Here is a 25,040-nt window from a genome sequence, read left to right on the forward strand (position 1 = left end):
GTGTGTACGCGGCATTAGACAGAGTAGGTGACATGCTGCCCTGATTTCCGCTGTTATGGATAGCTGTGTTCCTTCTGTCTTTTTTGTTTTTGCTAGACTGGTTTTAATGTTTGAAAAATGTTAACAAATCTTTAAGTAATAATTGGCTGTATATTAATATGTTGTTGCTGCACATTGTTGCCTAAATAAAAAAGAAGATGGAAGAAATTGGGAAGAAATATGGAAAGATTGGGTATGCTATTGCCCAAAACAAATGTCATAATGTTTATTGCGCACATACTTGCTGACTTGCAAAAATACTTCTATGTGTCACGCTTACCCGTAGCGCAGTTGGTCAGATACTATAGCTGGCTTCTGTTTTTTTTCACCTATAGCAGCCCCCTTTCCCATAAGGCAAGCAGGCCCACCAGTACTCGGTTGCCCCCAGGACTTATACACAATGCTATAGTGCCTGGCTACCATACCAGGGCAGGCACAAACTGAGCAAAGCAAACAGGTACTTGCGGTTGGCAGACAGGCAGAGTGGTTCAATGACAGTCCAGGTACAAGGCAGGCAAGGTTAAGAGAAGTCAGGGTCCAATCCATAGTCAAAAGGAAGGCAGAATTCAGAGAATAGTCGATATCCGGTCTGAGGTCATAAACAGGGAAATTCAATTAGCAGAGAAGACAAACAGGGAGCACATATTACACACGCTAGCACAAGCATGAGACTGCAGGCTTGGCTGGCTTAAATCAGGTTTGGTCACCACCCAGAGACTGGCCACATCAATCTCCTTGCACGTGAACAGTCAAACAGGGGATACATCGTAGCCAAAACTAGGATGCTGGAATGAGACCAGCAGTTGTCAAAGAACAGGAGTATTTACATGCTCCTGACACCATGTTTGTGTTCAGTAAAAGGAATTTATACTGAAAATGTACGAATTTGGATATGAATCAACAAAAAAATATAAACTGTATATATTGTTGCTGATTCATAAACACGGGGGGATGTTATTTTCTAGCAGCTGTGACTGAGAGAGGAAGAACTGTTCTTTTTTTAGTGCAGGGATTCATTTTATTTATAAATTTAGATATGTTCATGCGCATTTGATTTACATTATGCCTAAGAGGCTTTTTAATAAGGCAGTAAATGGAACATTCACCAAACATTCACTGGTGGTGAATCAATCACTGTCATTTAAAAAACATGAATCTAGAAAATTCACCTGAAATTAATGTCTGGTGAATGTCAGATTTACTGCTTTCTAAATATGCCCCTAAGAAATTTGTTATTTGTTACACATATTTTCCTGAATTTGCTCTCCCATGTCTTTCAGTCACCGCAAATCTTGAAGAAAATAGTATAATTGACTACTCTCTTCTAGCCCCTCCACATGTGCAGAAAACCTGTATTGATTTAAATTTAAAGGTAACTCTTCTGTTTAAAGCAAATATTTTTTTAAATATGTATTTTCTTTATTAATTAGGTTTAGTACAAGAATTGTGTTATTTCAGTGCACATTTATGATATTAAAAAACAAAATTATTAAAAGCAAAGAACAGTCCTGAGTTGCCTAACCTCAACCCAACACCTAATTCTAATGCTTGAGCTCAACCTAACTGTAAATGCCAAAAAGTAAGAGTCTTCTTCAAAACACAGCTAGTCTGCCAAATCTCTAGTGATCCACCGGATATGCTCTCAGTGAGTGGCTAAAACTTTACTGCAATCTAAACAGTGGTGGCTGGTGGTTTTTTTGGGGGGGTCCAGGACTTACCCCATCGAGGCAGGTAGCAGGTGGCGGGCAGCGGCTCCATGTCCTCTCCTCCATTGGCAGCTTCCAGCGTGCGGCTCCTCCCCTCCTCCTAGACATCCAAAAATATCGCCTATCCTTTCAGCCAATTGGGTGACGGGTGTCAAAACCCGCTTCCTGATTGGCTGGAACAGGATCAGTGTTACAATAGCGAGTATTCATTTGCTGTTGTAACACACCTGGGTGTATTCTCTGCACCCCGAGCCCACCCTATTTTGAAGCCTATTAGAACAGGGGTCTCAAACTGGCGGCCCTCCAGCTGTTGCAGAATTACAAGTCCCATGAGGCATTGCAAGGCTGACAGTTAGAAGCGTGACTCCTACAGGCAGAGGCATGATGGGACTTGTAGTTCCGCAACAGCTGGAGGGCCGCCAGTTTGAGATCCCTGTATTAGAGCCTCTGGCTCTAATCAGTGCTTCAAAAAAAACAAGCACCCCGCATTGGTATCCATGCATCCGGCGTCTTGAAAGGGGCCAGAAGCATAGATAGGGGGAGGCGGCGATGGATGGGGGGTGGCGCCCATGCGCCCTTAATGGACCTCCTGAATTTAAAGGTTCAATCTTTAGTAAAGTATAAAATGTCAGAAGATGGCAAGAGTACAGATGTGGAACTAATAAATGTCTGGATAAGTAATAAACTGAAAGGGTACTGATAAAAACAAAGTAGAAACAAGCATTACACAACAGTCTTTCTTTAAAGGGATTTTTTTCCATTTTTTTTCGGATGGGGATTTGGTGCTCAACACTATCAAGCATAGAGATAGAATACACGTTTTCCATTATTTTACAGGAGAAACATAACCTTTCATAATACTTTACGTGAAATGAGCATTACCATTTGAGAGTACTTTTGCTTATATACCGTAATTAGATGGTTAAAGTAGCAATGCTTGTTATTTACCTAAAAACAATTTTCTTGCATACAGGGAACCATCCAACACTCTTGGGCTTTGGTAGAACAAGTTCCCAACACAGCACCTATCACATTACCTGATACAAGTTTGGCTATGGTTTTGGTTGGACTGTCTGAATATTTTTTTAATAATTTAGGAAAGTTTTACTTCATGTCTGATACTCTCAAACTGACACTCGACCAACAGCAGGTAAGTACATGAGAACATTATCATAATCAGTATTGAAATAGCTCCAAGCTAGTTTCAGAGTGGCATTTGTCTTCCATGCTCTTCCTTCTGGTCACAAATTTTCAAAAAATGTAAATAGTGATGTTAAATTCGGTAACTAGTTCAGGAAAGTGATACATAAGCCAAATTGGAACTAAAGGTCATTTTTTATGTAAACACTCTAAAATTGCAAGTTAAAAATTGTGCATAGGCATACATGCAAATCTGTTTTATTTCTTTCATTCTCTGTATTTAATATTTTATATATATATATATATATATATATATATATATATATATATATATATATATATATATATATATGCCGTCTTGCCCAATCTGGTCTTCAGCACAAACAGGAGAAGATGAAGGCGTTGCTACCATCTGAAGTGATGTAAATAACCCCCTTACAGGAAATTCTCTGTAGAAAGTATTTTGTCAGGAACCGGCATGTAAGAAAGAAGAACACAGAACAGGACCGGGAGGGGCCACATTGTTCTGTGCATTAACGGTTTCTGCCCTTCTGCATAATAACATACTAATTGGGTAGAGTGGAAAGCCTATGACATCTGAGCTATGCAGCCAGAGAAGCTGAAACCAAGAATCAAACAGACTTAAGTCCTGCTAATATACCTCCACGTTATTTATGAACAAGCCATAAGACACCCATTATTGCAAGTGTGCATGGCAACACAATTCCTATCATGCAATTTTAAAGTGTTTGCACAAATAAAAACATTAGTTCTGCTTTTAGCAAATTGTCTCTGTAAATCAGGACTGTAAAGATAGGTTACATTTTATTTATTCACACATTTTTTTAACACAAAATTATTTTACTCCAATGCTAAACGGAGTCCCCTAAAGTTAAACCAGTCTCCTATATAGAGCCATCACCCAACAGGCACTAAGATAGCCTGGCCAATAGTGTGGTGCAGTGAATGGGTTGCTGCCAGGTTCTTGACCAGGAAGGTTAACATTTGCATATCGGGATTCATGGTACCTGATGTTCAGGCAATATAAAGCATCTGCTATGTCATAGTAGTGGAAGTTAAGAAATGCTGGTATTGCATCAAGTCCACTTTATTATACTGATAAAAACTACACAAAAAACAATACTATAAAACATTTTATCCTGCTCTTTTCTATTTCACATAGCACCAGATTGGTGGTAACCCCCACTAGGAATATTTTACAGGTAGAGCTTTAAGTCACTGTCATTCATCTAGATTGGTTCATCCATCCGTACAATCTATTACTATTGAAAACAAGTCTATCCTCACTTTCTACACTGATGTCTCTCTTTGTATTGCAAGATTTTTTTTCCTCCCACCTCCATCAATTGTATCAGTATTTTAAAAAATGACATTAATTGCCTAGAGTTTGATTGTAACATTAAATCTGCATCTTGACTGATAATGCTATCTTCTCATCATGGCTGCTCAGAAGCTTAGGCTGTTTTTATGACCATCTAATAAATCAATACTTTGCCCCTCCAAAAAGACATGAAGGCTGGTTAAGATGAAAAATAGGGCAAGGCCACAGCTTTATTGAACTTTCCAAATGAAACAAATGGCCGCAGCCGGACAACTACATCAAAATGGGACCCCATAATTTTCATTTGGCTCTTGTGACAGAATGAGGATTGCACAGGCTATTTAAGAGGGCTGATTCATGACGTAGTCTCACTAGTGTCCCCTGAAGACATGCATTGACATGAAACCCGTTGTGGCAGAGCCACATGTTGTGGTCATGGTGCCACTTCCGGTTTCGAATCTGGCGCCCATCTAAGAAAGTGCACTGTTGCTGTTTTTAATATACAAGCATCTAGATGTGGTTTGATTGAGAGCAGCGGGACTCAATGGCGCCGCTGCTGTGTCTCAGCCAATCAGGAGGGAGAGTCCCGGATGGCTGAGACACTCGTGGACATCGGTGGACAGAGAGGGGGCTCAGGTAAGTATTAGAGGGGCTGAGGGGAGCTGCTGCACACAGAAGGCTGTTTATCTTAATGCATAGACTGCATTAAGATAAAAAAACCTTCTGACTTTACAACCCCTTTAAGCATAGTACTAATAAAAAGTTTTCTCAGTAGATTCAGGAAAATAGAACATTGTTATTACATCGGAGAAAGATTGATATACTTTTCTAATACCAAAAACAATCAATGCAACCAAAACCCAAGAGTTCTGTCCTTACCACCAGTGCAAGACAGGCATTAGACTGACCCCAGAATTTAACTTGAGGGCATAGTCCATAAAGCACCATCAATTGCTGCCAAGGTCAAAACCAACAATAAAGTGACAAATCACAATGGGCAGGTGGCTGGGCAGCTCTTCTGATCTCTGGCTCTCCTCAGATCAGTGGGAAAAGCCCCAGCGTAGCCTTTTTCTAGATCCCAGGCTCCTCCCAGTCAGCTCAGGTCTTTGTAGTCAATCATAATGGAACCACTTAACACCAACTGTGATGCCATGCTTCCCTAAAAGGGGTTCAAGGGGCCTTCATTATGCTCAATGTCTGAACCTGAACAACTCACGTCAAAGGCTATGCCAGAGATTGCTGCATTCCCATGCCACCCTCTCTTATCAGGTCTGATTTTTTATTGTATTTTTTATTTTATAGTTTCCAGATTCTTACTGGCTTAGAACTGGTGACTATGGGTCCATTATACCTAAGGTAGGTGAGTTTTGTATTCTATGTTTCTACACTAAACATCCATAACTGTTGTTCATTTAGTAATCAACATCTTACTGGCTATTGATATTAATATAAAGTAAAGTGCTTCATCACCAGGCTCTGAGAGGCGGAATATGTGTATATATGTATACAGTGCCTTGAAAAAGTATTCATACCCCTTGAAATTTTCCACATTTTGTCATGTTACAACCAAAAACGTAAATGTATTTTATTGGTATTTTATGTGATAGACAAACACAAAGTGGCACATAATTGTGAAGTGGAAGGAAAATGATAAATGGTTTTCAATTTGTTTTACAAATAAATATGTGAAAAGTGTATCGTGCATTTGTAATCAGCCCCCCTGAGTGCAATTACAGCTGCAAGTCTTTTTGTGGATGTCTCTACCAGCTTTGCACACCTAGAGAGTGTCCCATTCTTCTTTGCAAAATAGCTCAAGCTCTGTCAGATTGGATGGAGAGCATCTGTGAACAACAATTTTCAAGTCTTGCCACAGATTCTCAATTGGATTTAGGTTTGAACTTTGACTGGGCCATTCTAACACATGAATATGCTTTGATCTAAACCATTCCATTGTAGCTCTGGCTGTATGTTTTGGGTCGTTGTCCTGCTGGAAGGTGAACCTCCGCCTCAGTCTCAAGTCTTTTGCAGACTCTAAAATGTTTTCTTCTAAGATTACCCTGTATATGGCTCCATTCATCTTCCCATTAACTCTGAGCAGTTTCCCTGTCCCTTCTGAAGAAAAGCATCCCCACAACATGATGCCGCCGCCACCATGTTTCACGGTGAGGATGGTGTGGTCAGGGTGATGTGCAGTGTTAGTTTTCTGCCACACATAGCGTTTTTTTTTAGGCCAAAAAGTTAAATATTGGTTTCATCTGACCAGAGCACCTTCTTCCACATGTTTACTGTGTCCCCCACATGGATTCTCACAAACTGTAACGGTACTTCTTATGGCTTTCTTTCAACAATGGCTTTCTTCTTGCCACTCCTCCATAAAGACCAGATTTGTGGAGTGCATGACTAATAGTTGTCCTGTGGACAGATTCTCCCACCTGAGCTGTGGATCTCTGCAGCTCCTCCAGAGTTACCATGGACCTCTTAGCTGCTTCTCTGATGAATGCTCTCCTTGCCCGGCCTGTCAGTTTAGGTGGACAGCCATGTCTTGGTAGGTTTGCAGTTGTGCCACACTCTTTCCATTTTCGGATGATGAATTGAACAATGCTCTGTGAGATGTTCAAAGCTTGGGATTTTTTTTATAACCTAACCCTCCTGTAAATTTCTCCACAACTTTATCCCTGACCTGTTTGGTGTGTTCCTTGGCTTTCATGATGCTGTTTGTACACTAAGGTTCTCTAACAAACCCCTGAGGGCTTCACAGAACAACTGTATTTATTCAGAGAATAAATTACACACAGGTGGGCTCTATTTACTAACTAGGTGACTTCTGAAGGCGATCGGTTCCACTAGATTTTAGTTAGGGGTATAAGAGTAAAGGGGGCTGAATACAAATGCACGCCACACTTATATTTATTTGAAAAAAAATGTAAAAACCATTAATCATTTTCCTTCCACTTCACAATTATGTGTTGGTCTATCACATAAAATCCCAATAAAATACATTTTTGTTTTTGGTTGTAACATGACAAAATGTGAAAAATTTAATGGGGTACGAATACTTTTTCAAGGCACTGTATGTCATAGCAGCCAGTAGCTGTAGCTGCTGACTTTAAATAAGTAGACTTACCTGTCCTTGGTGCCCGCGATGTCGGCCACCCGAGGCCGACCCGTCCCTCGGCTCTCGGGTCCTGGCACCGCCATCCTAACTAAGGGAAACAGGCAGTGGAGCCTTGCGGCTTCACTGCCAGTTTTCTACTGCGCACGCGCGAGCGCTCTGTGAATGGCCCCATGGTTTTCTGGGAACACACACAGTTCCCAGAAGGCAACGGGGCCGCTTACCGAGGAGCAGAACACGCTGCGGAATAGGAAGAGGCAGATTAGGAAGACTGCCTAGCAACAAGGGTTCAGGTAAGTTTAAAATTTTTATTTTTTTCAAATTTTTTTTTTACATTTTTTAAAGATTTTTCATGCTATTTTTTATTTCAGGGTGGCCCAACACTTTAAAACCCTTGAACAAACTCTCCCCATTATCCTCACACTAACCCCCATTCTCACCTTAAAACTAACCATTCCTCTATTGTTAACACTTTCCCAGTGTTAATTTTCAGTGTAGAGGTTCTGCACCTGGGAGAGGGGCTCTACCTTAATCCCAGTGGCAGCTAAGTAAGTAATCCCAGCTGCCAGCTTAAGACAATAGTGAATATTAAATCCCTATTGTCACACAACTGGATTGGCTCACTGCACCTGAGCCCACCCTTTTTTGAAGCCAATTGAAGCCTCAGGCTCTAATCATGTGCTTCTAAAAAACAAAACAAAAAAAACCCCATTGGAATCCATGCGTCTGGCACCCTGCATGTAGATTAGGGTCCGGGCACATGGATTGGGCGGGTGGCACCCCTGTAGCCCATATGGACGGGCCGCCACTACCTAATCTCCTCCCCTGTAACCTTCACATTAATAGTATCTGTAACACTAACCCTTACACTAAAACTTCCTGTAACTTCAAATCTATCACATTCTTTACCTAATGTAAACTTAACCTCTTGTGTAACCTCTTGTGTAAATACTCTGCTCTTCTAGGCCAAACTCCTCTGGACTGATAACCAGTCTTTCTGCATTGAAAAATACCAGTGTTTGGCTGCTGGTGTCACTGGATTATGGATAATACACTTTTTTTTTCAAATAACAATAATTTTTATTATTGTTTGCATTTGCAATACAAGAGTGCACAGATTCAAAGGTACAGATCATATTGTGCATCAATCCTTTTAGACATTTACTCATAACTCCTTGCACTATGCACTAGTTACATATCTAGTGTTGTATATGTATCGTGGTGTCATTTAATAACATGTAGCAACTTGTATAAAGCATTAAGAGTCACAAGAATACTCAAAGTGAGGGGAAAGGAAAGGGAAAAGAAAAGAAGAAACTAAGAAGTCATCGTAGTAGCCTTTTTTACCTGATCATGGTGGGTCCTCCCGAAGGTGCCACAGCTCTCAGACCTTATTGTGAGCCTCTGTCCTGCATCCTAGCCGTCTTTTTCTCCATCAATTCCACATCTTTAATTCTGGTGAATAAGGCCTCAGGGGAAGGGGGGGGGGGGGCGTCTTTTCCAGTTTAGGGCTATGAGACAGTGTGCAACTGTGAGTATGTGGCGTACTCGTTTTTTATAGGGTGTGGGGATCTTCAGTGGTGATAAGCATAGTAGAAAAAATTTGGGAGTTGCATGGACCGGTATCTCGAGAAGACGGGCCAACATCCAGAAAAAGGTGATTAGCGAGCAGTAGAGCTGCACGATTCTGGCCAAAATGAGAATCACAATTTTTTTGCTTAGAATAAAAAGATCACGATTCTCTCACGATTCTCGCGATGTAAAATCTTTCACATTATACAAACAAAAATTGGGCTAACTTTACTGGTTAGTTTTTTTTTTATTTTTTCATTCATTAAAGTAATTTTTTCCATTGCATTTGAAAGACCACTGCGCAAATACAGTGTGACATAAAATATTGCAACAACCCCCATTTTATTCTCTAGGGTCTCTACTAAAATATATATTTTATATATATATATATATATATATATATATATATATATATATATATATATATATATATATATATATATATATTTTAGTAGAGACCCTAGAGAATAAAATGGGATTGTTGCAATATTTTATGTCACACTGTATTTGCGCAGTGGTCTTTCAAATGCAATGGAAAAAATTACTTTAATGAATGAAAAAATAAAAAATGTCTGGGGGTTCTAAGTAATTTTCTAGCAAAAAAAAAAATGATTTTAACTTGAAACCAACAAATGTCAGAAAAAGGTTTAGTGTTTAAGTTGTTAAACTTTCCTCATTTACACACCAAAGTGTATTCCTTTGACAAATTGTTACAATGTTTATACTTAAGTTCCACTGCTAAAGAATGTTATGATTCTTGGCAGACTGCCCATTTTTTTTTCTTCCTTTCTTTTGACGGCTGTCGGCTTTAGCAGAGCAGAGAGAATTCTCTGCATAGAAAGAATGGGGAAACACTTTTGTCAAGATCGCAACGGCGGAAAAAAACGCGATAACGATTCTTGACGATTAATTGTGCAGCTCTAGAGGGCAGCTCCAGTAAATATGGAGGAGGGTACCTTTATCTCACTGACAGCGCCAACAACGATCGGAACTAGTAGGGTAGATGGCGTGAAGCACATCTGGGGGCATGTACCAGAAAAGGAGGATTTTATATGTGTTTTCCTTATACAGTGTGCAGAGTGAGCTCTTTGCTGCTTGGGACCAGATCACCTGCCACTGTTCTATAGGAATTTCCTCATTGAGAGCTTTCTCCCATCTGGTCATATAGGTGTGCTTGCCCTGTACTCCTAAGGGGTAGGTATTCAGTAGCTTGTAGATATCGGAAATTAGGCCCTTCTGGGCAGAGCCTGCCAGAATTATATTTTCAAAAGGGGTTGGGGGGGGGGGGGGAGAATTGCAGGTTAGATGCTATAGTTGGAGCGTAGTGGTGGATTTGCAAACACCCATAAAACACCTGGCGAGGCAGATCAAATTTGGTCTGAAGTTCGGCAAAGGGTAACAATTTGCGTGATCTAGGGTCCACTAGGTTCCCAAAGTGAAATAGGTTCTGCGATGTCCATGGAGATGACATCTAGTAGCTGAGGCTAATGATACACTTTTTTAATTTCATGAAGCGTATCTATACTTTTTTTTTTTTTTCTTTTAACAGATAAAAGACTATTACCCTGTCTCAGAGGCTATGATGATTACCATAAGAGCGACAAAGCCTCCAGTCATACACCTGACATCCCAGCTGGCTATGGAAATGGAAGGACATATCGAAGGCTTAGTTGTCCTTCCTTATTTCATCACAAAGCGAATCTATTCTGCCAGTGTGGTAAGTCCTCTCTGTTACCAAAGATGAAGCTGCTTCTGAGACCTCTTCAAACCTCAGCTCCATAACTCACCAACGATCTGGAGCCACACACATCTTCCAAAGAGTAAAGTCAACTTTATTATTCAGAACAAGCACAGACAATCCTTCCAGAATCCTCCCACTAACATGTTTGCCCCTTACTGGGGCCTAACCATAGAGCAATGATTGGTCCTTATTTGGGGGCGAAACATGAATCTTGGGTGGAGTGTCTGTGCTTGTGCTAAACAGTAAAGTTGATTTTACCCTTTGGGATTGGTATACAGCTCCAGATCTTAGCTGAAGTCCTCTCTATTGCTGGACCAGCAATAAATAACTGGGAAAAAGAGCTAATTCCAAAACATTTTAGGGACCCCCAAATACAAACATTATTATAATGTTTCCAAACCTAAATACTAAAGTTGTATTAATAGCGCCCTTTTGCCTAATAAATGCAGTTCTGAACAATTTTTTTATATAGATGTGAGTATATACGTATTTAATACATGTCTGTTGATCCAGTTTCCATTGTCTTTGAGCCCTTCTTTGAAGTATTGCTAAAGGCAAAACTTTTTTTATTTTTTATTTTATTCGGTGAGGGGTTAGGTCTTTTAGGTCTTTATTGCTGTCTGTGTCCCTGTAATGCCCCGTACACACGGTCGGACTTTGTTCGGACATTCCGACAACAAAATCCTAGGATTTTTTCCGACGGATGTTGGCTCAAACTTGTCTTGCATACACATGATCACACAAAGTTGTCGAAAAATCCGATCGTTCTAAACGCGGTGACGTAAAACACGTACGTCGGGACTATAAACGGGGCAGTGGCCAATAGCTTTCATCCCTTTATTTATTCTGAGCATGCGTAGCACTTTGTCCGTCGGATTTGTGTACACACGATCGGAAATTCCGACAACGAATTTTGTTGTCGGAAAATTTTATATCCTGCTCTCAAACTTTGTGTGTCGGAAAATCCGATGGAAAATGTGTGATGGAGCCCACACACGGTCGGAATTTCCGACAACAAGGTCCTATCACACATTTTCCATCGGAAAATCCAACCGTGTGTATGGGGCATTAGGGTGATTCACCATCTCTAATGCCATGCACACAGGACCGAACTTTTCGACCAGACTGGTCCGACTGAATGAATCAGTCGGACAATCCGACCGCGTGTGGGCTTCATCGGACCTTCAGCAGACTTTTTCTGTCGGAAATCAGACGGACTTTAGATTTGGAACATGTTTCAAATCTTTCCAACGGACTCGAGTTCGGTCGAAAAATCCGTTCGTCTGTATGCTAGTCCAACGGACAAAAATGGATGCAAGGGCAGCTATTGGCTACTGGCTATGAACTGCCTTATTCTAGTCCCTTTGTATGTCATCGCGTTCAAACCAACGGACTTTCGAACTGACTTTAGTCCGTTCCTGTGTGGGCAAGTCCGGTCGTCCGAATGTCCGTCGTAACTCTGTTAAAAGTCCGTTGGAAAGATCGTCGGACCTTTGATGTTGAAAAGTCCGCCCGTGTGTACGCGGCTTTATAGTCCTAATCACCAACATCACTGGGACTGAAAGTGAGGGTAAACATCAAGCTTCTGAGTTGTCACCTGAACAGAAATAGAAGGCAAATCTTGTAATTTTTTCCAATGACAACTGTCTGTGAGACCTCTGCCTAGTAGATTCGAATCCCAACCATGACACTACCTGCGTGGAGTTTGCATGTTCTCCCTGTGCCTATGTGGGTTTCCTCTGGGTACTCTGGTTTCCTCCCACACTCCAAAGACATGCCGGTAAGGTTAATTGGTTTCTGTCTAAACTGGCACTAGTATGTGTATGTATGGATGTGAATCAGGGACCTTAGATTGTAAGCTCCTTTAAGGACTGATGGGAATTTAAAATATATACAGTATATGTAATGAGTTGCGTAAATTGTTGGCGCTATATACAGTAAGTACCTGTAATGATATCAGAACAATGTACTCTCACTACCTGTTGGGTCCACAGGACAGTAATCGAAGGGAAGCCTCCCTAATAAGACATAGGTGGTGATAAACAAATAATGTGCTTTTAACCCTCCTCTACTCTATCAAAAAAGGTTTTCCTTTAGATATATTTTAGTAATATGAGCACTTGCTCCTGTGTGCACTATGGGCATCTGTGCTTACTTTGAATCTATTGCAGTCAGTGTCCCCTGTGGTTTGGTTGATTGATTATTTAGCAGCTGAATCTGAGACTTCCCGACAGATTGGCCTGTCACAAGAAATAAAAATATCGTTGATATACTGAAAAATAGACAAGTAATAAAAATATGTTATGGGAAGGCTCAAATAAACAAACTCTGTTGTGTTAAATCTATGGACAGATTGCATCATATGTGTCATTTTCTATTTCGCTCATAGTTACATTTTAAATCTAGATTATGCAATATGAATACAATTTAATTTTTTATCACTTTTTTTTCATCTTTTTTTTCCATTCTGTTAATTGAACCTATAGTAGACAAAAAAGCATTTAAATCTTACCTATTTTCATTAGGCATTAATAACCAACTACTTACGTAAGACATGAATGAGTCCAGTTTATATTTTCCACCTGTGTCATGTGGCATTTAGTTATGCCTTTCTATAAAGCCATATAACAAATATGACATTTTTGTTAAGACTACTAAGTTATTATGGGCTATAAACAGGACATCAACATGATTTATTCATCTGATGAGATCAGGTTAAAGGGGTTGTAAAGGTAATTTTTTTATTTTTTAAAAATAACAAACATGTTATACTTACCTTCACTGTGCAGCTCATTCTGCACAGAGTGGCCCCGAACCTGCTTTTCTGGGGTCCCTCGGTGGCTGTTTCAGCTCCTCCCCGTAAGAACTAACCACCTCAATGTGAGCTCCCTCGCATGGTGGTTAGTTGTTGCGGGCGCGCTCCCGTGATACAGCCGGCGGCTATAGCCGCTCGCTGTATCACTCGGCCCCGCCCCCCAGCGCGTCGCGTCATTGGATGTGATTGACAGCAGCGCGAGCCAATGGCTGCGCTGCTTCCAATCCATCCACTGTAGCCAATCAGCGGCCAGGCTGAGCAGCGGAATGGATGTCGGGAACGAGCAGCCGACTTTCGAGGGGTCAGGTAAGTAAAACGGGGGGGCTGGGGGCGGCGATATTGTCAGTAGTTTTTTCACCTTAATGCATAGAATGCATTAAGGTGAAAAAAATTTTACCTTTACAACCCCTTTAAATAATGCCAAAAACTGAACCTTTATTTTGATCATGGAATTACAGTAAGTTTTTAAAGATTAAAAGATGTTTTTTCTTTAAAAATAACAAACATGTTATACTTACCTGCTCTATGCAGTGGTTTTGCAAAGAGAAGCCCGGATCCTCCCCCTTTCAGGTCCCTCTTCGGTGCTCCTGGCCCCTCCTTCCTGTTCAGTACCCCGACAGCAAGTAGCTTGCTATGGGGGTACCTGAGCCGAGCCACAACTCCGTGTGTCCATTCAGACACGGAGCCGCGGTTCGGCAATGCCCCCTTTCTTTTTTTTTTTAAAGTACTGTATACTTCTTTAGTCTAAAGATTTTTCCATTTATAACAAAACATCTACATAATAAGAAAAAAGGAAATAAGCCCATTTTAAAATGAAAAATAAATCGAAACCAACCTCACAAAACAAATATAACAGATAAACCAGCAGCGACACATATTAAATTCATGGACAAAGATGAAGAATAATACAAATTATAAAGTACTACGATAATAATAATAATATTCCACCCTAATAAAAATTCATGATCAAATCTAATAGGGGCCTATAGCCTCATTGTATAGCTAAAATATAATATTTACCTCAACTATTAATCTATAATACATTATATTTATATCACTGCTTAATATCTTCCTTTATTATTCCTTGGCTTATCTACTTTTAGGATAAGAAAAGAAACTTTCCTCCAGACCTCAACAATAGGGATCTGGTGACAAAATCTCCTAAAAAGAAAACTAATAAACAAACAAAACAGAACAAAACAACGCAAAACAAAACAAAAAAAAAGAAAAAAAATAAGGGCGAGCTGACTAGCTCAGACTCAGAACTTCATGGCTTCCGACCCCCCCCCCCCCCAGACTTAACTCGACGAACCCAGCCTACCGTGAGTGCAGGTTCACACAGGGGCGGCACGACTCGCCTTGGTGAGTCAACCTGCACACGACATCAGCGGCGACTTGCAAAACGACTTCTGTATAGAAGTCAATGCAAGTCGCCTGAAGTCGCTCCAAAAATACTACAGGAACCTTTTTCTAAGTCAGAGCGACTTGCGTCGCTCCTATTAGAACGGTTCCGTAGTACAGAACGGGATGCGACTTGTCAGGCGGCTAGGTCGCCTGACAAGTCGCCCCTGTGTGAACCGGGGCTTATAGATCTTCATGCCTGTCCTAGACAGGGAGGCCATCAACATACTGGGCTGTGCAAACAAAGGTCATCCATGACCGCCAGGTATCTCTACATCTACCGATGCCCCTTTTCTCTCATAATTGGCTAACTGACTTTGATTTGTCAATGGTGCCCACTTCTGTGTCTCAGCCAATCAAGAGGGAGAGTCCCAGACGGCCGAGGCACTCGTGCAACATTGCTGGATAGAGATGGGGCTCAGGTAAATATCAGCGGGACTGGGGGGGCTGCTACACACAGAAGGTTTTTTAGCTTGATGCATAGAATGCATTAAGATAAAAAAACCTTCTGCCTTTACAACCACTTGAGGCTAGGTTCACCCTGCCGTGCGGAGCAGCTCTCAGCAGGGGTCCGGTGTGTCCCTGTACACCATTTCAGGTCCAATATTAGTCAGAATTTTTTGCCCAATTTGGACCTGAAAGGGACCAGAAGAGGCACAGGACTTCTGTGCATTTCTCTCCGCAGCCGTCCCAGAGCTGTGCGAACCGGCTCCATTGAGAGGCGGTCACAGACTCCTGACATGCGAATTGAATGCGGGAAAAGCGAACCCACCCTTAAAGTAATCTAAACCCAATCACTAAAATTTCATATACTGTGTGCTTGCACATGGCATATCAAAAGTTGTTTTCAATATTTCTAAATGTGCATCTTTTATACAAAAAAAAATGCTCGGTAATCCTACCATGAGGCATTTCCTGTTATGGGGTGACAACTGACCATATTATTAGAATAATTCCTAAAAAACACATCATCAAAAGCAGTCTGGGGATCCAGCAGCATCAAAACCTGACAACCCTGGCCAGTGGAGGGGCTAAGAGATGGAAGTATAAACCACAATTGTGCAGTGTTATGCCCCGTACACACGGTCAGATTTTCCGACAGATAATGTGTGATAGGACCTTGTTGTCGGAAATTCCGACCGTGTGTAGGCTCCATCACACATTTTCCATCGGATTTTCCGACACACAAAGTTTGAGAGCAGGCTATAAAATTTTCCGACAACAAAATCCGTTGTCGGAATTTCCGATCGTGTGTACACAAATCCGACGGACAAAGTGCTACGCATGCTCAGAATAAATAAAGGGATGAAAGCTATTGGCCACTGCCCCGTTTATAGTCCCGACGTACGTGTTTTACGTCACCGCGTTTAGAACGATCGGATTTTTCGACAACTTTGTGTGATCATGTGTATGCAAGACAAGTTTGAGCCAACATCCGTCGGAAAAAATCCTAGGATTTTGTTGTCGGAATGTCCGATCAATGTCCGACCGTGTGTACGGGGCATTAGAAGTGAAACTACATAACCCAAAAATGTATTCCAATCAATAAACATGACATAAAAAAATGAATACAGTGAAAAATAAAGGGAAAATGGTGATATGAAAGTTTACAAAGAACTCTTCACTTGAAACAATAAAAAACAATATCAATGGTGCATATAAATCCCAGAAAGCCATCTTCCATTTACTTCACACCCCATGCCTTGACACAGATATATACAGTATGTGCTCACCACTCCATAGACCTCCACGTTATAAGAGGTCTAAAGTGTGCCTGTTGTACAACCACTTTCTGTCACATCCAGGGGTTCCCCACCAGGCTATTCTGCTAAAGCTCTGTACATACGATCGGATTTTCCTACGGGAAATGTTGAAATGTTGGATGTGAGGTTGTTGGCGGTAAGTCTGACCGTGTGTATGCTCCATCGGACAATTGTTGTCGAGCTTTCCGCCAACAGATGTTGGCTAGCATGTTCTCAAATTTTCCGCCAACAAATGTGTGTTGTCGGACTTTCCGATCGTGTGTACACGAGTCCATCGGACAAAAGTCCAAAGTACAAACACACATGCTCGGAAGCAGAAGCGATCGGTCTTGTAAACTAGCGTTTGTAATGGAGAATTAACATTCGTGACGTGGCAAATTATGAAATCTCCAAATGCAGCGCACAATTCTCTTCTTCTTTAATGGGATAATAATGAAGCTGCTTTGCTGGTGATACTGATGGAGTAATTACAAACACATTTTCAAAGGCTTTTTTTTCTAGTGATATCAAGATTAATATTGTTGTTTTTTTTTTTTATTTTATTTGGGCAAGTTACCACAACACCATTATCCCGTAGTTTTTAAGATCAAAGATACAACTATGTTGGCGTCCCTTGTTAATTTTACATTGTATTTTTTTAAATGTAACTGCCTACTCCCAAACTATCATTTGAAGTAAAACACATAGCCAAGTATTATTCTCCACAATTTTTTTATTGTGCATTAAAAAAAGAAAACAAATAAAATTAGACATGCTATCTGCCAATAGAACTTAACCAAAAAGTGTATTCTATGCATCCGAAAATATAGAAAATATACCAAATCAAATCATTATTCAACCAAAAAAATAATGCAATAACTCCAAGTCCAATAATAAATAACACGTTATCTCCTCCGATTCCGCAACATGGTTGACGAACGACTGTTCAGAAACAAACCGAAAAGCTCTTAATGAAAAACGTGACAAAAAAAAGTGCGAATCAACACTCACCAAACTTCTACTAACACGAAATTAACAGAAGGAGCCCAAAGGGTGGCGCTAAAGAGCTGAAAAAGTACGCCTAGTACGTCACTACTTTCGTAATTGTTGGCCAACATTTGTGTGACTGTGTGTATGCAAGACAAGTTTGAGCCAACGTCCTTCGGACAAAATTCCACAGCTTTGTTGTCGGAAAGTCCGATCGTGTGTACGAGGCATTAGACTTAAAAAATTCTCTTCCTCCTTTGCTCCTCTAGCAGAGACAAAGAATAGACACTTCTAGTGCTCTCTGTTTGAAAATTTCATTCAAACAAATGCATATAATATACCTATGTTAAAAGTGTGGCATACAGCTTACAATGTTCACTTAGCTGGCAAACTAATGTACGTCCTTCACACAGGCATTACAGTGGTGGCTCTCGTTCTTTTCTGGAGGGTGTGATAATGTGAAGTGCTGCTATGCGTTACGCCCACCAGGCGGGGCTTCATCAAAGGTTGAAGAACCTTTGATGAAGTCCCGCCTTGTGGGTGAACCAGTAGGATCCCTTTAATCAGAGCGGGTAAGGGCCATTTCACACCGGGAATTCACATGCAGTTCTGTGCATATTCATTATGAATGGGCTGAAATCCTTCTGCACTGCACCAAAAGTAGTGCATATACTACTTTTGGAAACTCACTGCAACAGCATTGCATAGTACTTGGGTTTGCGACCTGTGTTTGGGGTGTCATTAACTGCAGTGAATTTCGAACACGGTGCGGGAAACGCTCATTTTACGCACAACATTCCGGTGCGAACCGGCGGCCCTGATATATTCTTTAAAAATCTATGTTATCCTGTTAAGACTGATTGAACACTTTGCACATTCCTAAACATTCTTGCATATTTGTAGCAAACTTTTCAAAGAAAACAGAGATTCTTGGTTCCCTTGTATTGCAATTGATTTTAGATAAGACGTAGTTAGTTTGTTTCTTTTTTTTTTTTTTTTTTAATAAGAGATGATAAAAATACATCTTTTATTTAAATATAACATAAAAATAAGCTGTCTAGGTAGACAACATTTTTTCTCTTTTGGCATCTTTATAAAATGTGTCCATCAGCATAATTACAGCTTGTGTCAAAACGTGTGTTGTTGCAGTCTGCCATTGCCTCCTGTGGTTCTTTTACATTATTACATCTGGCATTTTTCTGATGCTTGTGTCCACACATAGTGGCATTAAAGTGATTGTAAAGACAGAATTTTTTTTATTTTAATGCATTCTGTGCATTAAAATAAAAAAACCTTCCGTGTGCAGGAGCCCCCCCTCAGACCCCTAATATTTACTTGACGTCCATCTAGATCCAGCTGTGTTGCAGGAGTGTCTCGGCTGCCCGGGACTCCTCTACTCATTGGCTCCTGCTGCTGTCAATCAAAGTTTGTCAGCCAATAAGAAGAAGAAAGGGGGTGGGGCCGAGCCACAACTCTTTGTCTGAATGAACACAGGGAGCTGTGGCTCGGCTCAGGTGCCCCCATAGCAAGCTGCTTGCTGTGGGGGTACTCAACAGGAGGGAAGAGCCAGGAGCACCGAAGAGGGACCCAAGAAGAGGAGGATCGGGGCTGCTCTGTGCAAAACCACCGCAGGTAAGTTTAACATGTTTGTTAATTTAAAAAGAAAAAAAATGAGACTTTATTATCACTTTAAGGTTAGATATTGGTAATATGTCCTCCCAACTAGCGCTTCTTATACATATTTATAACAGAACAATCAAAGCCATTAAAGGACAGCAGGCTTATATTTAATGCTGGTGCATCTAAAATAGCCCCATTCATTTTTTTTTTCTTCTAGTGTAGATTAAAGACAAATAAATGTATGTAAGAAATTCATAATGTATAACAAACATTTTGAGTATATCTAACACAGTACATATACAGTATACATTTTTTAATGATGATGCCGATTATATAACACCTGGAGGTCACAAATTATATACAGTATATATATTTGCATTGCACATTAGAATGAAATATATGTTTAAATAATGACTGCATTTATGATCATGTGGAATCAATTAATGTTTCTATATAAAGGTGTGTGGGTATTGGCTTTGTCATTCTTTAGGAATGCGACGTGCCTAGTGCAAAACATCAAGTTTGGGTGGGAGAGTGGCAAAGCATGTCAGACTAGAACTTGTTCCTGCTGGCATTTTGAATAAAATAAGAATATTATTTTGCATCTCAGTGTGTATTGATGGTGCAATTGATGAGCATTAGCAAAGTAATGAATATTGAAAGTCATTTTCAGTATTTTTAAATATGCTAATTTTAATAAAATAATACCTGGTGACCCTGTTATGAGGTCCTTGTTCATGCAATAGCCTGTCACTATATCCGGATTACGGATTGTGTTTCTGTGTTGTCACCCTGTCACATGTTACTTTGATGGAGACTATAATTATTCCTTTCCACTGAAATCATTTACAGTAAAACCTTGGTTTGAGCGTAACTTGGTTTGAGAGCGTTTTGCAAGACAAGCAAAATTTTTTCATACATTTTGGCTTGATATGCAAGTGATGTCTTAATATACAAGTAGTGTCAAGTCACAACAAATGAGAAGAGAGGCGCCTCTAAGTGTGGTAATATGGTTACATTTAATGAAGGTACAACATTTAGCAACTCACATCCTCCCAACTCATCATCCTCCGCACCGCCATCGATGTCATCCCTTCCACGCTGCGCTCCATGAGCTCTTCAAGTCTCGCTTTCAGATCGCTCTACTGCAGAGTAGTCTTCCCGATCACAATTGCAGACTGACAGCGGTGAGAGCCGGCGGTGTGGAGGATGGTCTATGTGGTCATCTTTGCCCCGGATGCCTGCTTACTTAGATGTGCCTCTTTTAATCATCAACCATGTGAGTTGCTAAATGTTGTACCTCCATTAAATGTAACCATATTACTACACTTAAAGGCACCTCTCTTCTCTTTTATACTCTGTAGCTCCTGCTGGATTTTGCTTCTAATCTGCTTGTGGAGGCTTCCATAAATGGTTACACAACCTATCACATTGCTAAGATCTTTTTATATGGACTATAAACTGAAAGACCTATGAATAAATGGTTGTGGAAGGAATCATCTGAGTTTTCATTTTTTCTTATGGGGAAATTTGCTGTGATATACAAGTGCTTTGGATTACAAGCATGTTTCCGGAACGAATTATGCTCACAATCCAAGGTTTTGCTGTACTAAGGTGCACTGAAAAATAATAGCTACTTGCTGAGTGGTACAGACAGTTGCCCAATTTCAGACTCAGCCCCCCACCAGCTGATTGCTCCTCCTCTGCCCCTGAGGTTCCCACTTCTTTTCCAGAAGTTTTCAGGCTGATCAAATGACATACAGGGTGCTATTCCTATTTTACATTGCTGGGTGGTCCTAAATGATACATCATTACACTGTGAGGGCAGGGGGATGTGATGACACCCACTCAAGGGTAGGCCCTGCCACCCTGCACTCAAATGCAGCTTTATGCAGCGACATACCTCCTCATTCTGTGCAGACAGCATGGTCACCTACTAACGTGGTACCATCCACAGACAGCTTAACTTTTCAATAAGGTACAGAAGTTGAATCCAACTCAATTTTACAGCTAATTTCAGTACAAAGGATGTTTTTCAAGTCCTTTGAATTCTAAGGAAACAATGACTTTCCTAAGACCTGTCTCTGCAAAGTACTAACATGAATGCCCCGTACACACGATAGGATTTTCCGACAACAAAATCCATGGGATTTTTTCCGACTGATGTTGGCTCAAACTTGTCTTACATACACACGGTCACACAAAGTTGGTCGAAAATTCCGAACGTCAAGAACGCGGTGATGTACAACGCGTACGACAGGCCGAGAAAAATGAAATGAAATAACCAGTGCTGCTCTTCTGCTTGATTCCGAGCATGCATGGCACTTTGTGTGTCGGAATTGTGTACACACGATCGGAATTACCGACAACGGATTTTGTTGTCGAAAAATTTTATAGCAAGCTCTCAAACTTTGTGTGTCGGAAATTCCTATGGAAAATGTGTGATGGAGCCTACACATGGTCGGAATTTCCGACAACAAGGTCCTATCACACATTTTCCATCGGAAAATCCGACCGTGTGTACGGGGCATAACTGAAGGAACATGGAAGAAACAGAGAGGGTCTAGATAGGACTGAACTAATTAGCTTTAAACAGGACACCACCAAATTAAATAAAAGTGATAGGTTTTAAAATACCTTTTAACCCAATTACTCAATTGACAAAAATCTTGTAGGAGATTTGGCATGTTAGTGTAATGTTAATTGTCTTTTTTATTAAATTGTAATCTGCAGTTTTCCTAAAAAATACCTGGTGACATTGCCATTACATTGTTTAGGCACCTCCTGTTATTCAGTGAAATGTAAAAATATTATTTTGAAAAAGTCCTGTTTGGGTATTTAAAGTCAGGGTGAAATGATCAGAAAATAATGTTTTCTCCAAACTAGACAGTTTTTTGCACGTTTATGTTAACAGTTGTCTATTTTAACAAAAGGGTGCAACTGGCACAAAGCCTTGTACAACCTGCTGACACTTCTTTTTCCTTGCAGAAAGCAACGCTCATTGCAACCTCACTGCAAATCATTGACCTAAAACTGGTGGTTTCTTTTGCCCTGGATAGGTAAACATAAATGATTCCTTATTAATTGAATTCAATCCAACAGCCAAATGGTTGTGAAAGGATGGAATGCCGCACTCATAGTGGGCCCTATGACTAATCCCAGTGGGCGGGGCGAAAAAGCGTAGAGATGTGTCCTGGAAAGAGTTGGGCTAAAGCCGCTTACATATTGTCTTTTCTGGTCTGTTTCTTCAGAGTGTGACGTTTCATATTTCCTTCTCTAAGTGTGTATATAGAGCTGGGACAGGCTCTCTTAACGTCTGCATCCAATGTGAGTTACCAGAGCATTACGGAATGACTGCTTGGAGTGGCACCCGAAATGTATATGGTTTTTAGCCAAATGGTTGTGGTTTAATAGTCATGACCAGATGGATGTGGTTTAAAGGGACATGGTTCTGTTTTCTAATGTCTACGTGTGGTTGCACCTAATCAATAGACAGTGCTGTCCTATAAAAAAAAAAAACTTAAGGACCCAGCCTTTTTCGGACATTTATTGTTTACAAGTAAAAACCTGTATTTTTTGCTAGAAAATTACTTAGAACCCACAAATATTATTATTTTTTTTTTTTTTTAGAAGAGACCCTAGAGAATAAAATGGCAGTTGTTGCAATTTTTTATGTCACACAGTTTTTGTGCAGCGGTTTTTTAAACACAATTTTTGGGGAAAAAATACGCTTTAATGAATTGAAAAAAAACATAATATACCATATTTATCGGCGTATAACACACGCTGGCGTAAAGCATGCACCCCAAGTTTAGGAGGGAAGGTTAAGGAAAAAAACTTTTAGGAGGGAAGTTTAAGGAAGCCGTATCAGTGTTCATCTGCAGCCTTGCCCAGTGTACATCTGCAGCCTTGCCCAGTGTCCATCTGCAGCCTTGCCCAGTATCCATCTGCAGCCTTCTCCAGTGTCCATCTGCAGCCTTCCCCAGTGTCCATCTGCAGCCTTGCCCAGTATCCATCTGCAGCCTTGCCCAGTATCCATCTACAGCCTTCCCCAGTGTCCATCTGCAGCCTTCTCCAGTGTCCATCTGCAGCCTTCCCCAGTATCCATCTGCAGCCTTCTCCAGTGTCCATCTGCAGCCTTCCCCAGTGTCCATCTGCAGCTTTCTCCAGTGTCCATCTGCAGCCTTCCCCAGTGTCCATCTGCAGCCTTCCCCAGTGTCCATCTGCAGCCTTCTCCAGTGTCCATCTGCAGCCTTCTCCAGTGTCCATCTGCAGCCTTCTCCAGTGTCCATCTGCAGCCTTGCCCAGTGTCCATCTGCAGCCTTGCCCAGTGTCCATCTGCAGCCTTGCCCAGTGTCCATCTGCAGCCTTGCCCAGTGTCCATCTGCAGCCTTCCCCAGTGTCCATCTGCAGCCTTCCCCAATGTCCATCTTCAGCCTTGCCCAAAATTGCACCATGATGGGTCTTTAAATTTTAGTGCCCCCGAGATACACAGAGATGGATGTCCTGTGGATTCGGCTCTTCTCGGCTAGTCTCGCAGTCCCGCCCAGTCCCGCCCCTTGGCCCAGCTTTTATGATGGACACAACACCGGTCCAATGGCGGGACGTAAAGGCTAGGAGGCGGGACTGGGCGTGACTGCGAGCGGAGCCGAGACTAGCCGAGTACACAGTACACTCGGCTCGGTCTATTTTGGCGGCCCTCACTCCACTTCCCCACAGAGACAGCGGGGATCGGCGTATAACACGCACCCACGTTTTTCCTCTGATTTTAAGGGGAAAAAAGTGCGTGATATACGCTGATAAATACGGTATACCCTGATTTTTTGTATAATATGAAAGATAATGTTATGCCAAGTAAATAGATACCTAACATGTCATACTTTTTGAAATTGCGTGTGCTCGTGGAATGGCGCCAAACTACGGTACTTGAAAAAACCCATAGGCCTATGCTTTAAAATTTCTGCAGGTTATCAGTTTGAATTTTTTTTTTTTTTATAAAATTTTTACACTGTCCCTTTAAAAAATCCTATCTTTCTTTATGAAGAGATATGGGGTCTAAAAGGCCCCAAATCTCTCCTTTACTCTTAGATGCAAAAGATTAAGAAAAAAAATATCTTTTGCTTTAAGAAAAAAAACACCATGTTTACATGGTCCAAGAACCAGAAGTGACATCATGAAATTACTCCGGTCCTCCAAGGGCACAGAGATGATGAGTGGTGGCCATCTTGCCATCGCTCATCTTTATGGGAAATGACTGCCAACGCCAGATGGTTTCCAAGTAAACTGGAAGTGATGTTATGTCATTGCTTCCACTTTACTGTTATGAACAGCTGACAGACACTGGAATGGGAAAGCCCGGGAAAGCCGCGGAAAACGTCAGGAAGGGGGGGACGTCCCCTCCCGCTGCTTGTTATAGCAGAAAAAAAGGGGGGATTATGGACTTTAAATTAGGTGTGTGTTTCACAATTGGTATATAGTGTTGCACATGAACATATTCTTAATCCATATACACAAAAATAATAATAAAACCAATATTTTATTCAATGGCCTCATCAGCAAGTTGTAAAAATGTACATCATAACTGCAACAATTCATAAAGTAAGAAACATACATCAAAAGTACAATTTGAGCCATGACACACTAATGTGTAATTATAAGGTTTAGAGCTGATGCCATGTAAGATCACAGTAGGATAGTGGTAACAAATGGGCAATAGTAAACTTAAAACCTAGTATCCAAATACATGAGTGTAGAAAAATGAATTGCATCCTATATTGTTCGATGCGTTTCGTGAAAAAGGTATATAAGCAACAATATAATTGA

The 25,040-nt window shown here is 40.9% G+C and overlaps 1 protein-coding gene across 1 annotated transcript in view; it reads left to right on the forward strand.

Moving 5' to 3' along the window:
* Positions 1 to 25,040, forward strand: part of LOC141114272 (bactericidal permeability-increasing protein-like) — a 100,721-nt gene that overhangs the window by 68,196 nt on the left and 7,485 nt on the right. The window contains exons 8-12 of the mRNA XM_073607860.1: positions 1,320 to 1,411; positions 2,719 to 2,895; positions 5,530 to 5,583; positions 10,461 to 10,628; positions 22,206 to 22,276. Of these exons, the coding sequence (XP_073463961.1) occupies positions 1,320 to 1,411; positions 2,719 to 2,895; positions 5,530 to 5,583; positions 10,461 to 10,628; positions 22,206 to 22,276 (562 nt within the window). The remainder of the gene's footprint in view (positions 1 to 1,319; positions 1,412 to 2,718; positions 2,896 to 5,529; positions 5,584 to 10,460; positions 10,629 to 22,205; positions 22,277 to 25,040) is intronic.

Source organism: Aquarana catesbeiana, linkage group LG12 (assembly GCF_042186555.1).
Source record: "Aquarana catesbeiana isolate 2022-GZ linkage group LG12, ASM4218655v1, whole genome shotgun sequence".
Taxonomy (NCBI): domain Eukaryota; kingdom Metazoa; phylum Chordata; class Amphibia; order Anura; family Ranidae; genus Aquarana; species Aquarana catesbeiana.